Below are 14,379 nucleotides of genomic sequence, written 5' to 3'. Positions count from 1 at the left end.
CCAAAAGAGACCATTACTTAAAGGATATGGGACATGGATTTTTTTCTGGGCATAATTATGTATAAAGGACATAAGAAATGCCATCTAAATCACTGCAGGGCGTCAAAAATGTGAAAATCATCACATTATTCAAGTTTTTTTATACATCAGCATAAAACAAGGATTCGTTAATGAGCTAGGTGGTCACGTGACCCGTGACGTAACAAAAACTTTCCAAGGAGCCAGCACTTGGGAATCTAATGTAAACAGGTTACCGAAATGGACACCATCGACAGTGACATTCCCGATGTTTCACAGAGATGTGAAGTTAGACCCTATCAATTCGAACCGATAGCTGGAAATTCACATGAACATGGATCTTGTATTTACTCTGACGGGTCAGATGATTCTGAGAGTGAGGGTTCATTCAGTCCCCATGAAACTGAAAGCGGTCGGCTCGATAACACTTCCTGGTAAGTTAAAAACAATTCTGCTCAAAGGCTAATGATCTGTTGAAAGAAGTATTATTTTTGTATCATACATTGAAAGTTCATCATAGATCTAGCTAAAGTCCGTTGCAAGCTATTTTTTTTTTTTTTTTTTGCTGATATTTTTCGAGATTGAGATACAATGCTTCCAGAGTCCGAGATGAAACCCTAACTGATACACCCAAAATTATAATACTAATCCTTACCTCGGCTTTCAGACGCTTAGCGAATGCACCTTGTGGTGGCCGTAGCACTTCTGGTTTCACTCCGCCGTCTTGTTCCTGAATTGGGACGTTGGGAACGGCTCCATCTTTAAGTAGCCTCTTAAATTTGGCTTGGCAATTAATTTCGTTCAGTACCTGAGTAAGTTGAAAGAATCCTCTGTGAAATGGTCCGAACACAGTTTGTGGGAAACAGTAGGTGCAAAGTTTTTTCTACGGCAGTAGTGAGCCCACACTTTCCTCAGCTTCGGGTCCTTGGGGAATGCAAAAAAACTTACTCCAGGGCATTTCCCATTGGAATTATTGCAACCATAAGCAGCACAATACACCATGATGTCCAATGTATGATGTCCAATGTACTTTAAAGACTATAAAAACAATTTTCTTGTCATCCACTTCTCCATTCATCTACCCGCTTGTGCTGTGCCTGAAAGTTTTTGTGACGTATGATCATGTGACAGCGGCTCTTCCGGTTGTAGAAAATGCATATCGGAAGTCGAGCAGAAATGCCATATAATCATCACGAATATAACGATTTTGCTGAATTTAATAGATGATTTTGAATTTGTTGATGCAATTAATTCATATTTTTAATGGAAAGAAACTGATATAGCGTGCATTTATGTTTCATGTCCCATATCCTTTAAGTAAAATGCCAGAATTATTGGATTAAAGTATTAATAATTTGCTATCCACATCTAACTGAGAACATGAAACAAAACCAAATGATCAGTAAGACTATGGAAGAACTTCTCATGTCAAACTGAACTGCGTTCAGTTCTTGTTGTCTGTCTAATTGTCCATTTGCTGTTTCCTTTATGTGGTGTGTGTCCTCAACAGCTGCATATTTAAACACTGGTATTATACTAGAGACTGAGGGAAACGTGGAGGAGGCCAAGCGCACGTTTCAGACGTGTGCCAACATCCCAGATGAGAACCTGAAGGACCCATATGCTCACAGAAACGCAGTCACTAGCTGCCTGTACAATCTTGGCAAGCTGCTCCATGAACAGGGTCAGCAAGAGGTAGCCACTACACGCTACTTGCTTGCTTAGGATGCATCAACACAAGTTTTACAGTAAATCAGAAAGCGGAGCTGTTAGGGGGACTAAAGTTATAGCTGTGGGTTGGAAGTGATTAGGATGAAGGACTCGGTCTTAAAAGTCTATCAGACAATTAGGACATTAAACTGTTGACCTCAAACATTGCATTAGTTCACATTTTGCACTGTCTCAACATTTTTGTCTGCTTTCCTGTTTGCCCATGTTCTGGATTCCACAGGAAGCCCTGTCCATTTATAAAGAGGCTGTGAAGAAGATGCCTCATCAGTTTGCACCACAGAGCCTTTACAACATGATGGGTGAGTGGAGAGTAGAATTGTTTTGCCACTACATTATCTCACCACCACATTTCAGGGATGCAGGAAAACCGTATTCTGTTTTTGGAAATTGCACTAAGATTGATTTTCAGTGATTGTCCCATCATCAGTAGCTGGAAGTGCATGAAAACACATTGGGCTGTGCTCGAACAGGCTTAATCCTGCCTGGAACTGAGCATGTATTTGTTGGGATGAAATTATCCTGGAATTTCAAAGAGAAAATTGGCCAGAAATTAATAAAGGAATGATTGTTCAGTCAAAGGGTAAATAATTGAATTTTAAATGACATTGAAAGAACATAACTAACAGAATTATTTTTCCAACATCCATCCATCCATCCATCCATTATCTGTAGCTGCTTATCCTGGAGCTGGAGCCTATCCCAGCTGACTATGGGCAAGAGGCGGGGTACATCCTGGACAAGTCACCAGGTTATCGCAGGGCTAACACAGACAAACAACCATTCACATTCACACCTACGGTCAATTTAGAGCCACCAGTTAACCTAACCTGCATGTCTTTGGACTGTGGGGGAAAACGGAGCACCCGGAGGAAACCCATGCGGACACGGGGAGAACATGCAAACTCTGCACAGAAAGGCCCTCGTCAGCCGCTGGGCTCAAACCCAGAACCTTCTTGCTGTGAGGTGACAGTGCTAATCACTACACCACTGTGCCGCCCTTTCCAACATCTCATCTCATTATCTGTAGCCGCTTTATCCTGTTCTACAGGGTCGCAGGCAAGCTGGAGCCTATCCCAGCTGACTATGGGCGAAAGGCGGGGTACACCCTGGACAAGTCGCCAGGTCATCACAGGGCTGACACATAGACACAGACAACCATTCACACTCACATTCACACCTACGGTCAGTTTAGAGTCCCTTTCCAACATTAAGTTGTTAATTCTTTAATGCTGATCTCTGTAGTCCTAGATCTATTATTGTTCTCTGTAATTTAAACATGTACCAGAGAGCCTCACATTTTGTTTGTTTGTGCTATATTTTGTGCAAGAATGGACTCCAAGAATGTAAAATGTACCATGTCGGAACACAAAGAGTTTTTGCTTGTGTTGGCTTGTAGGCTTGGCTGAAACGCCACTTAGTGTTGGTGGACAAAAATGAGTTCACCATGGTAGTGTTTAATATTTTCTTGTTTGACCCCCCCCAAATTTCCCAGTCCTTTTTATCCCTTCTTGGCCGAAAGGCCCCAAGGGGGATTGTCGTGGCATTGAGCTTTTAGCTGTCAGCATCAGACCATATTACTTGCCTAGAGAGTTCAGCCATACGATCGCTGTCTGTGTATACATCTCGCCGCGTGCACTTCCGGATAAGGCATGTGACGTCATCCACTCCACTGTTGCTAAGCTCCAGACTCAACATCCTAATGCCTTCATTTTTATCTCTGGGGACTTTAATCGTGTTACATTGGAGTCAACTCTGCCTGCATTCCATCAGTTTGTTAACTGCTCCACAAAGAAAAATCATACAATTGACCTCATGTATGCCGATGTGAGGGAAGCTTACAAGGACATTCCACTGCCTCCGCTGGGTAAATCAGACCACAACTTGGTTTTTCTGCAGCCACAGTACATTCCATGTGTGCGCAGACAGCCAATCACCACACGTTCATTCAGGGTATGGTCCCCTGAGGTAGAGGATGCTCTGAAGGACTGTTTTGAGTTTACTGACTGGAGGGTGCTGCAGGAATCACATGGGGAGGATATTGAGGGGGCTACTCACTGCATAACTGATTATCTGAACTTCTGTATGGACATTGTTGTTCCCATCAGAACTGTATGCTGCTTTCCCAACAATAAGCCTTGGATAACCAGTGATGTTAAGGACCTCCTTAAGAAGAAGAGGGTGTTCAAGGATGGTGACCAGATAGAGCTGAGGCGCATACAAAGGGAGCTCAAGGTCAGGCTGAGAGAGGCAAAGGAGAAGTATAGCAGAAAGGTGGAGGAAAAGTTGCAGAATAACAGCATGAGGGAGGTTTGGAATGGGTTGAGAACCATCACAGGCTGCAAAAAGACCAGCAGTGTAGTGGAGGGTAATGTGGAGAGGGCAAATCAGCTCAATAATTTTTATAATCATTTTGATGCAGCTGTCTGCCCCAGCACCACCCCCAACCTCCTCCATCGACTGGGGCTACCCGTACATCACCCCTCACCTACCATTGATGTGTCCCCCCCCCCCCCCTTCCTGGCAGCTACCTCACTCAGTGTTCCATGCACACCAATCAACAACCTCCAGCCTGTTCACCGGAAGCTTCCTCCCCCTGCTGTCTCCATAACATCAGAGATGGTGACGCGTGAGCTCAGGAGACTGCAGCCTAGGAAGGCCGCTGGACCGGACAGAGTGTGCCCCAGACTCCTGAAAGTATTTGCGGCTAAATTAGGTGAGCCTTTACAACATGTCTTTAACCTCAGCCTACATCTTGGGAGGGTGTCAACATTGTGGAAGACATCATGCCTCATCCCAATTCCTAAGAAGCCACATCCCAGTGAACTGAATGGTTTTAGCCCTGTTGCCTTAACCTCCCACATAATGAAGACAATGGAGCGGCTACTGCTGCACCTCCTCAGACCCCAAGTCAGTCATGCACTCAATCAGCTACAGTTCGCATACCAGGATAAAGTAGGAGTGGATGATGCCATCATCTGCCTGCTGCACAGAGCTTACTCTCACCTAGACAGAGGAAATGGTGCTGTGAGAATCATGTTCTTCGACTTCTCCAGTGCCTTTAACACCATTCAGCCCCCCTGTTGAGCGATAAGCTACTGCAGATGAGGATAGACCCACACCTAGTCTTCTGGATAATAGACTACCTTACCATGAGACCACAGTTTGTGAGGCTGAAGGACTGTGTCTCTGGGACTGTGATCAGTAGTACGGGTGCCCCACAAGGAACTGTCCTCTCTCCTGTTTTGTTCACCCTCTACACGTCAGGTTTTAGTTACAACTCTGAGCTATGCCATATGCAGAAGTTCTCTGACGACACAGCTATTGTGGCATGTATCAGGGATGGCCAAGAAAGGGAGTACAGGAACCTGGTGAAGGACTTTGTGGAATGGTGCAGGACAAACCATCTGATGCTGAATACCTCCAAGACCAAGGAGATGGTGGTGGATTATAGGAGGTCCAGCTCCCTTCCACGCCCAGCCTCCATTGAGGGGGTCACTGTGGAAGTAGTTAAGTCCTACAAGTACCTGAGGCTGCACCTGGATAATAAACTGGACTGGACAGCTAACACAGATGCACTTTATAAGAAAAGAAGGGGCAGAGTCGACTTTATTTCCTGAGAAGGCTGGGGTCTTTTAACATCTGCAGTAAACTCCTGCTGATGTTTTACCAGTCTGTCATTGCCAGCATTCTCTTCTATGCTGTGGTATGCTGGGGCGGCAGTGCCAAAAGGAGGGACACTGGACGTATAGACAGACTGGTGAGAAAAGCTGGCTCTGTGGTTGGCGCTGAGCTAGGGCCCATAGCATCGATAGTTGAGAAAAGGACCCTCAGCAAACTCCTGCTAATTATGGACAATGAGCACCATCCCCTATACAGCACATTGAACAGGCAGAAAAGCCTGTTCAGTGGCAGACTGCTCTCTCTGTCATGCTCAACAGACAGGCTGAGAAAATCTTTTGTTCCCCGGGCCATTCAACTTTTTAACTCTTTCCTGAAGGGGTAGGGAAAAATGGACTACTGGGTTTGAGTTCCGTTTTCTGGGAATTCACCTGTTTTTCTGCCTGAATTTAAGCAAATATCCCTTATGTCCAGCCAGTGCAGTAATCAGTACTTTCCTGTTCTGACCGACCTTTTTTTTTTAAATTTATTTATTTTTTTGCACTATAAATACAGACTGTGATTTTTATGCCTCATCCCTATAGACTTATGGACACTTTGACCCACCCTTTTCACTATCCCCCTATTGGTGCACTCACAGTGACTGAATGTGGAATATGCATTCACCATGAATGTCCATTCCATTGGTGTTGTGTTTTTTCTTTGTCCTTGTGTGTGTTGAATGTACAGTACAGTGGGGCAAAAAAGTATTTAGTCATTCACCAATTGTGCAAGTTCTCCCACTTAAAAAGATGAGAGAGGCCTGTAAATTTCATCATAGGTACACTTCAACTATGAGAGACAAAATGAGAAAAAAAAATCCAGAAAATCACACTGTCTGATTTTTAAAGAATTTATTTGCAAATTATGGTGGAAAATAAGTATTTGGTCAATAACAAAAGTTCATCTCAATACTTTGTGATATACCCTTTTTTGGCAATGACAGAGGTCAAACGTTTTCTGTAAGTCTTCACAAGGTTTTCACACACTGTTGCTGGTATTTTGGCCCATTCCTCCATGCAGATCTCCTCTAGAGCAGTGATGTTTTGGGGCTGTCGCTGGGCAAGACGGACTTTCAACTCCCTCCAAAGATTTTCTATGGGGTTGAGATCTGGAGACTGGCTAGGCCACTCCAGGACCTTGAAATGCTTCTTACGAAGCCACTCCTTCATTGCCCGGGCGGTGTGTTTGGGATCATTGTCATGCTGAAAGACCCAGCCACATTTCATCTTCAATGCCCTTGCTGATGGAAGGAGGTTTTCACTCAAAATCTCACGATACATGGCCCCATTCATTCTTTCCTTTACATGGATCAGTCGTCCTGGTCCCTTTGCAGAAAAACAGCCCCAAAGCATGATGTTTCCACCCCCATGCTTCACAGTAGGTATGGTGTTCTTTGGATGCAACTCAGCATTCTTTCTCCTCCAAACACTACAAGTTGAGTTTTTACCAAAAAGTTCTATTTTGGTTTCATCTCACCATGTGACATTCTCCCAGTCCTCTTCTGGATCATCCAAATGCTCTCTATCAAACTTCAGACGGGCCTGGACATGTACTGGCTTAAGCAGGGGGCACTGCAGGATTTGAGTCCCTGGCGGCGTAGTACGTTACTGATGGTAGCCTTTGTTACTTTGGTCCCAGCTCTCTGCAGGTCATTCACTAGGTCCCCCCGTGTTGTTCTGGGATTTTTGCTCACCGTTCTTGTGATCGTTTTGACCCCACAGGGTGAGATCTTGCATGAGCCCCAGATCGAGGGAGATTATCAGTGGTCTTGTATGTCTTCCATTTTCTAATAATTGCTCCCACAGTTGATTTCTTCACACCAAGCTGCTTACCTATTGCAGATTCAGTCTTCCCAGCCTGGTGCAGGTCTACAATTTTGTTTCTGGTGTCCTTTGACAGCTCTTTGGTCTTGGTCATAGTGGAGTTTGGAGTGTGACTGTTTGAGGTTGTGGACAGGTGTCTTTTATACTGATAACGAGTTCAAACAGGTGCCATTAATACAGGTAACGAGTGGAGGACAGAGGAACCTCTTAAAGAAGTTGTTACAGGTCTGTGAGAGCCAGAAATCTTGCTTGTTTGTAGGTGACCAAATACTTATTTTACTGAGGAATTTACCAATTAATTCATTAAAAATCCTACAATGTGATTTCCTGGATTCTTTCCCCCCATTCTGTCTCTCATAGTTGAGGTATACCTATGATGAAAATTACAGGCCTCTCTCATCTTTTTAAGTGGGAGAACTTGCACAATTGGTGGCTGACTAAATACTTTTTTGCCCCACTGTATAAGTATGTGTCTTAAGAGCTACGGGATGTCTAAATTTCCTTTGGGATCGTCCGTCCGTCCCTCCCTCCCTCAGGAAAGGGTACTCGCCTTCTGAAATCCACTCCTCTCACAATTTTTGGAGGAATTTCACGAAACTTGACAGGATTCTTTGTCATATGTCGATAATACACATATTGCAATTTCGTTCAATTCAGTTGTATTTTACCAGAGTTATGGCCCTTGATTACCAAATTTGTACTTTGGACAATTTCATGAGGATGTATTAAGCACTTCTAGCATATTGTTGCCAGTGTGGGATATTGTGCTCTCAGAGCACTCTTGTTTTAAATGTCACTGTCATCTTTAACCCAAAATTATCTGCCACAGCAAATTTAAGATCAAAATACTGTGAGTTTTTAGTGTTTGGTTAATTCTAATTCATGAAAGATTGATTTCGCATGTTACTATTAAAGATTATAGGTTACTTTTTGAAAACTGAATAAAATCTAAAGATGATAAAATGTGTTTTGTGGTCAGGACAACAAGCAAAGTCAGAAGTTTACAGCCCATATAGATTTAAAAAGGCAAAGAAAAGTGAACTTGTGCTTAATTATGTTTAAGGCACCAGTGATGCATCATGCTTAAATACACTCACACTTACAACTCTTACAGTTCCTCACATTTATTCCTGCAGTGTACTTTGTTCTACAGTGTACTGTTTTAACTGTTTTTGGGCCGCATTTAACAAGACATTGCTTATCGATTCTTTCTGTATATGTGGTTTGTCTTTACAATTTGGTTGTGAACCCCTCAGGTGAGGCCTATATGAAACTGAATAAGTTTGAGGATGCAGAGCACTGGTACAGAGAGTCACTTAAGGCCAAACCGGACCATGTCCCTGCCCACCTGACATATGGCAAATTGTTATCTATAATGGTGAGTCACCCTGTCAGTCTTTCTGTGTTCTTTATCAAGACGTACTACGTTTAAACAAGTAATATCTGCTACCAGTAAGGAGTCAGTTTTGGTTTGATGGTTGTTGCTTCTCAACTTCAACCAACCACAAATATTTGCTCGGGAATATTTACTTCAGGGAACTGATGTAGATAAATGTACTGTAGCAGTTTGAGGTGTAGAAACAGGCCTTGCAGGGGTATGGAAGCCGCGAGAGGCCCTTCATATAATATATTTTTTTTTATTCACCTTGTTATCCTGAGATAACGACATAATTAATTCAGGATCTCGAGAAAACAACACAACTAATTCGAGATCTCGAGAAAACAAAACCATTATTCCGAGATAACGACATAATTAATTCAGGATCTCAAGAAAACAACACAACTAATTCGAGATCTCGAGAAAACAAATATTTCATGATCTCAGCTGGCTCACTGTATCTCCGTCGGTAGAGACGAAGCCGGGCCAGTCTTCTGCGGAGGTGCCGCGGACTAATTTTGAAATTATCCCTTATTAAAAGACTTAATGCAATCTCTCCCTGTGTCAACCCCTGATCAAAATATTGCCTTATTAGGTGATCGATTATTCCAGACATTCTAATGACCAAAGTTGCGTCTATACAGAATGAGAAATAGCCCCAAAGTCAGCATATCACAAGTCTCTTGGCGCACCTGAATGAACCATTTCTCAGCTGTTTACTCGAGATCACGGAATAACAGTTTTGTTTTCTCGAGATCTCGAATTAGTTGTGTTGTTTTCTCAAGATCCTGAATTAATTATGTCGTTATCTCGGGATAACAAGGTGAATAAAAAAAGGATTATATGAAGGGCCTCTCTCGGCTTCTGTACAGGGGGATTCAGATACCTTCTGTTTATAACGGGATTTTAATTTCACAGTGACGTACAAATGAGAGATTTACACACAAAATACTGACTGTACTGTACCATTTTCTTCCAAGCTGAGGTGTGTGTGTGTGTGTGTGTGTGTGTGTGTGTGTGTGTGTGTGTGTGTGTGTGTGTGTGTGGCTTTTGAATAATAGACTGACTATTGTTTTGTTATGCTACAGTTGCTTAATTCTGCAACACTGATTATTTTTAAATACATAGCACCAGAAAAAGATCTTGCACTAGTATAAAAATCATCTGGATTTGGACTTGGTCTTTTTTTTTTTTTTAAACATGTGTAAACATTTTGATGTGATTTCGTTATCAGGGTCAGAAAACTGAGGCGGAGCATTACTTCCTGAAGGCAATAGAGCTGGAGCCCACCAAGGGGACATGTTATATGCACTATGGTAGGAGTGTACATAGAGAACACTGCTTTAACTCTTTTTTACATCTCTACATCTGTCTACAGTGCTCAGCGTAAGTGAGTACACCCCCTTTGAAAAATAACATTTTAAACAATATCTCAATGAACACAAACAATTTCCAAAATGTTGACAAGACAAAGTTTAATATAGCATCTGTTTAACTTATAACGGGAAAGTAAGGTTAATAATATAACTTAGATTACACATTTTTTTGGTTTTACTCAAATTAAGGTGGTGCAAAAACGAGTACACCCCACAACAACAACTACTACATCTAGTACTTTGTATGGCCTCCATGATTTTTAATAACAGCACCAAGTCTTCTAGGCATGGAATGAACAAGTTGGTGACATTTTGCAACATCAATCTTTTTTCCATTCTTCAACAATGACCTCTTTCAGTGGCTGGATGGAGAGTGATGCTCAACTTGTCTCTTCGGAATTCCCCATAGGTGTTCGATTGGGTTCAGATCAGGAGACCTACTTGGCCACTGAATCACTTTCACCCTGTTCTTCAGAAATCCAACAGTGGCCTTAGATGTGTGTTTAGTCATGTTGGAAAAGTGCATGACGACCAAGGACACGGAGTGATGGTAGCATCTTCTCTTTCAGTATAGAGCAATACGTCTGTGAATTCACGATGCCGTCAATGAAATGCAGCTCCCCGACACCAGCAGCACTCATGCAGCCCCACATAAGGACACTGCCACCACCATGTTTCACTGTAGGCACCAGGCATTTTTCTTTGTATTCCTCACCTTTGCGACGCCATACAGTTTTGAAGCCATCGGTTCCAAAAACATTTATCTTGGTCTCATCACTCCAGAGTATAGAGTCCCAGTAGTCTTCATCTTTGTCAGCATGGGCCCTGGCAAACTCTAGGCGGGCTTTTTTGTGCCTGGGCTTTAGGAGAGGCTTCTTTCGTGGACGGCATCCATGCATGCCATTCCTCTGCAGTGTACGCTGTATTGTGTCACGGGAAATAGTCACCCCAGTTTGGCTTTCTACTTCTTTAGATAACTGCAGTGAACTTGCATGCCGATTTTCTTCAACGCTTCTCATCAGAAGACGCTCCTGTCGAGGTGTTAACTTCCGTGGATGACCTGGACGTCTCTGTGAGATGGGTGCAGTTCCATCTTTCTTAAATTTTTGTACCACTTTTGCTACAGTATTCTGACTGATAAGTAAAGCTTTGCTGATCTTCTTGTAGCCTTCACCTTTGTGGTGGAAAGAAATAATTTTCTTTGGGGAATTCTGAAGAGACAAGTTGAGCATCACTCTCCATCCAGCATCCAGTCACTAAAAGAGGCCATTGTTGAAGAATGGAAAAAGATTGATGTTGCAAAATGTCGCCAACGTGTTCATTCCATGCCGAGAAGACTTGGTGCTGCCATTAAAAATCATGGAAGCCATACAAACAGGGTTTCCGCGGAGTCTTAAAAAGTCTTAAGTCTAAAATTTGATAATCCTAATTTAAGGCCTTAAAAAGTCTAAAGTACAAGCATTTTTTGCATTGTAGGTCTTAAATGTAATTTTGTAAAGTCTTAAATCTTTACGTCCATTTACCCCATTCGCTTTTTTTTGTTAAATGCGTTGGTGATATTCATAATTAGTCATATAGGCTAGGCCTACTTAGTATCAGTAGGCTACGCTGCAAACTACAAATGAGACACCGTGGAATCCGGCGTCTAGCCCGGTTGGCATGGTGATGCACAGGGCATGGCACCCGCGCATTTGGACAGTAGAGCCTAAAAGAAGCGAGGGAGATTGTCACGGTTTGTAGCAAAATGGGCAAATGCAAGTTTAACGACTGCTGGCTTGAACGCAATGATTTCGTAGACTGGTTAAAACGTGTACCAAACAATCCGTTTGAGGCGTACTGCACATTGTGCAAAAGAACACTCAAACTCAGCACCCTGGGTGTAAAGGCACCGGAATCGCATGTGAAAGCGGAGAAGCACTAGGCTGCCCATAAAAGTCTGCAACAATCGCATGCCGTCACTCAATTTTGTTCACCGTTGTCAGGTCCAAGCACATCTCGAGACGGTGTATCAGCTAACTCCGTGCGAACTGTAACGTTACAACACACAAACCGTACAGAATCGAATGCCTCATCCTCAAGTGATTTGCGGGATGTCTTTGGCTCCACTGCAACTTAGTTCCTCATTAATGCAAGAGCGCACCCTAGGGATGTAATGACTTCATTGGTGAATGATAAATTTTGTTATTTTGAAAGTAATTCAGGCTCTCCCAATTTTCTTTATTTTTTTGTGCGGCATACCGTAAGTCTTAAATTTAACCTGTTATGGTCTTAAAAAGGTCTTAAAAAGTCTTAAATTGAACTTGTTCAAGCCTGCAGAAACCCTGTACAAAGTACTAGATGTAGTAGTTGTTGTTGTGGGGTGTACTCATTTTTGCACCACCTTAATTTGAGTAAAACTGAAAAAATGTGTAATCTAAGTTATATTATTAACCTTAGTTTTTCCCGTTATAAGTTAAACAGATGTTGTATTAAACTTGTCAACATTTTGGAAATTGTTTGTGTTCATCGAGATATTGTTTAAAATGTTATTTTTCAGAGGGGGTGTACTCATTTACGCCGAGCACTGTGTATGATTTCCATGTTTTCATTCCAAGAACCATCCTTTTTCTGAACCACTGACATGTTTCTTCATCACAGGCATTGTATCATGGCAGTTCTTTTCAAAGCACAGCCCTAGTTTGGACATAATTAGAATCATATATCATGAATCTATACAAAATAGTCCATAACATTTCAATTCCACATTGTAAGACTGCTTATGTGGAACAGTTCCAGGGAGGTGAATACTATGAAATGTACTGTATGTGGTACGCATGTTATTTTTAGAGTTGTGTCTTCTGACTGTCAGTTATTCATTCTTGTCATATCAGTACTGGAACCAATAAAACTTTTCTCAGGAGCAGTCTGTCTGTCTGTCTGTATCTACCTGTATCTCTCACAGGTCAGTTTTTGGTGGAACAGTCTCGATTAGAAGAAGCTGCTGTGATGGCTGAGAAAGCTGCTGAACTGGACAGCACAGAATTCGATGTAGTTTTCAGTGCTGCTCATATACTCAGGTGTGTGCATATGAGAGGTGATGCTCAGCTGTTTGATATTGGAGGCTGGGAGTTGTAATCAAAGTCCTTCCCACGCCATGTGGCGCATAGGGCAGCGCCGATCTCCGTTTCCGTAGTCCTCGGCCTCTCGCCTATTACATAGCTGGGATTACAGTGGGGGGCTAGTCCTCTGCTAACTGCAAGAGTTTGACTCTCCACTCGCATCTGTATTGCAGCGTGCCTTGCCAGACGTCAGTAGGTACCATTTTTATGATGGTCTTTGGTGGGAGTTGTAATAGTTTGGAGCTATTGCAACACGTGGTCAAAATCCCGTCAGGATACAATCCAAATACAAGACGCATTAACTCATTCCTTACGGAATACTTCAATTGTTTTCGTTCACGTTTTGACGGAATACTTTTTGTGAAAATCACCAATTTAATAGGTACATTCAGTTAAATGTTTCTATCTCATCTCATTCTCGTCTCATTATCTCTAGCCGCTTTATCCTGTTCTACAGGGTCGCAGGCAAGCTGGAGCCTATCCCAGCTGACTACTGGTGAAAGGCGGGGTACACCCTGGACAAGTCGCCAGGTCATCACAGGGCTGACACATAGACACAGACAACCATTCACACCCACATTCACACCTACGGTCAATTTAGAGTCACCAGTTAACCTAACCTGCATGTCTTTGGACTGTGGGGGAAACCGGAGCACCCGGAGGAAACCCACGGGGAGAACATGCAAACTCCACACAGAAAGGCCCTCGCCAGCCACGGGGCTCGAACCCGGACCTTCTTGCTGTGAGGCGACAGCGCTAACCACTACACCACCGTGCCGCCTGTTTCTATCTCCATAACAAATTTATTTTAGAGGTCGAAAAGTATACATTTACCGAGTCCTTGAAACCTATCCTTTCTAAATATGGAATTATTTTTGTATAATTCTGAAGTAGGTAGGTTTCACAAGAATCAGTCATAATATTATATTATAATATTATAATAATGTTATAGCAGTCTATCCCTGCTATAATAAACCTTCCCTACGCATGACTTCTGGGGTTTCCCGCTAATTATAATATCCAAATGTGGTCTATGTGCAGTCCTCTACGGCTCTGATTGGTCAAATTCACGTGTACTGCTTTATTATGGGAGTTTCCGAGGGAATTCCGTATAACGTCACCAAAGCCGATAGTACCGGCTTTCCGTCGGGAATGGGAAAATTCGCCGAGCCGCTGTCAGCGGCTTGCCGTAGGGAACGAGTTAAACAATCAGACTTTTGTGGGCTGTTTTGGATTTGTCAGCTCTCCTGATGTACTATAGACGAATATTGCTGTGCCTTTTCTATATCTTTCTG

The 14,379-nt window shown here is 42.7% G+C and overlaps 1 protein-coding gene across 1 annotated transcript in view; it reads left to right on the top strand.

Annotated features, from left to right (window-relative positions):
- tmtc2a (transmembrane O-mannosyltransferase targeting cadherins 2a) overlaps window positions 1-14,379 on the top strand; it is a 77,236-nt gene that overhangs the window by 58,679 nt on the left and 4,178 nt on the right. The window contains exons 6-10 of the mRNA XM_060903675.1: window positions 1,529-1,713; window positions 1,970-2,048; window positions 8,489-8,610; window positions 9,845-9,926; window positions 12,928-13,042. Of these exons, the coding sequence (XP_060759658.1) occupies window positions 1,529-1,713; window positions 1,970-2,048; window positions 8,489-8,610; window positions 9,845-9,926; window positions 12,928-13,042 (583 nt within the window). The remainder of the gene's footprint in view (window positions 1-1,528; window positions 1,714-1,969; window positions 2,049-8,488; window positions 8,611-9,844; window positions 9,927-12,927; window positions 13,043-14,379) is intronic.

Source organism: Neoarius graeffei, chromosome 21 (assembly GCF_027579695.1).
Source record: "Neoarius graeffei isolate fNeoGra1 chromosome 21, fNeoGra1.pri, whole genome shotgun sequence".
NCBI lineage: Eukaryota > Metazoa > Chordata > Actinopteri > Siluriformes > Ariidae > Neoarius > Neoarius graeffei.
Note: the sequence above shows the minus strand (reverse complement) of the source record. Positions and strands in the feature narration are given on the sequence as shown.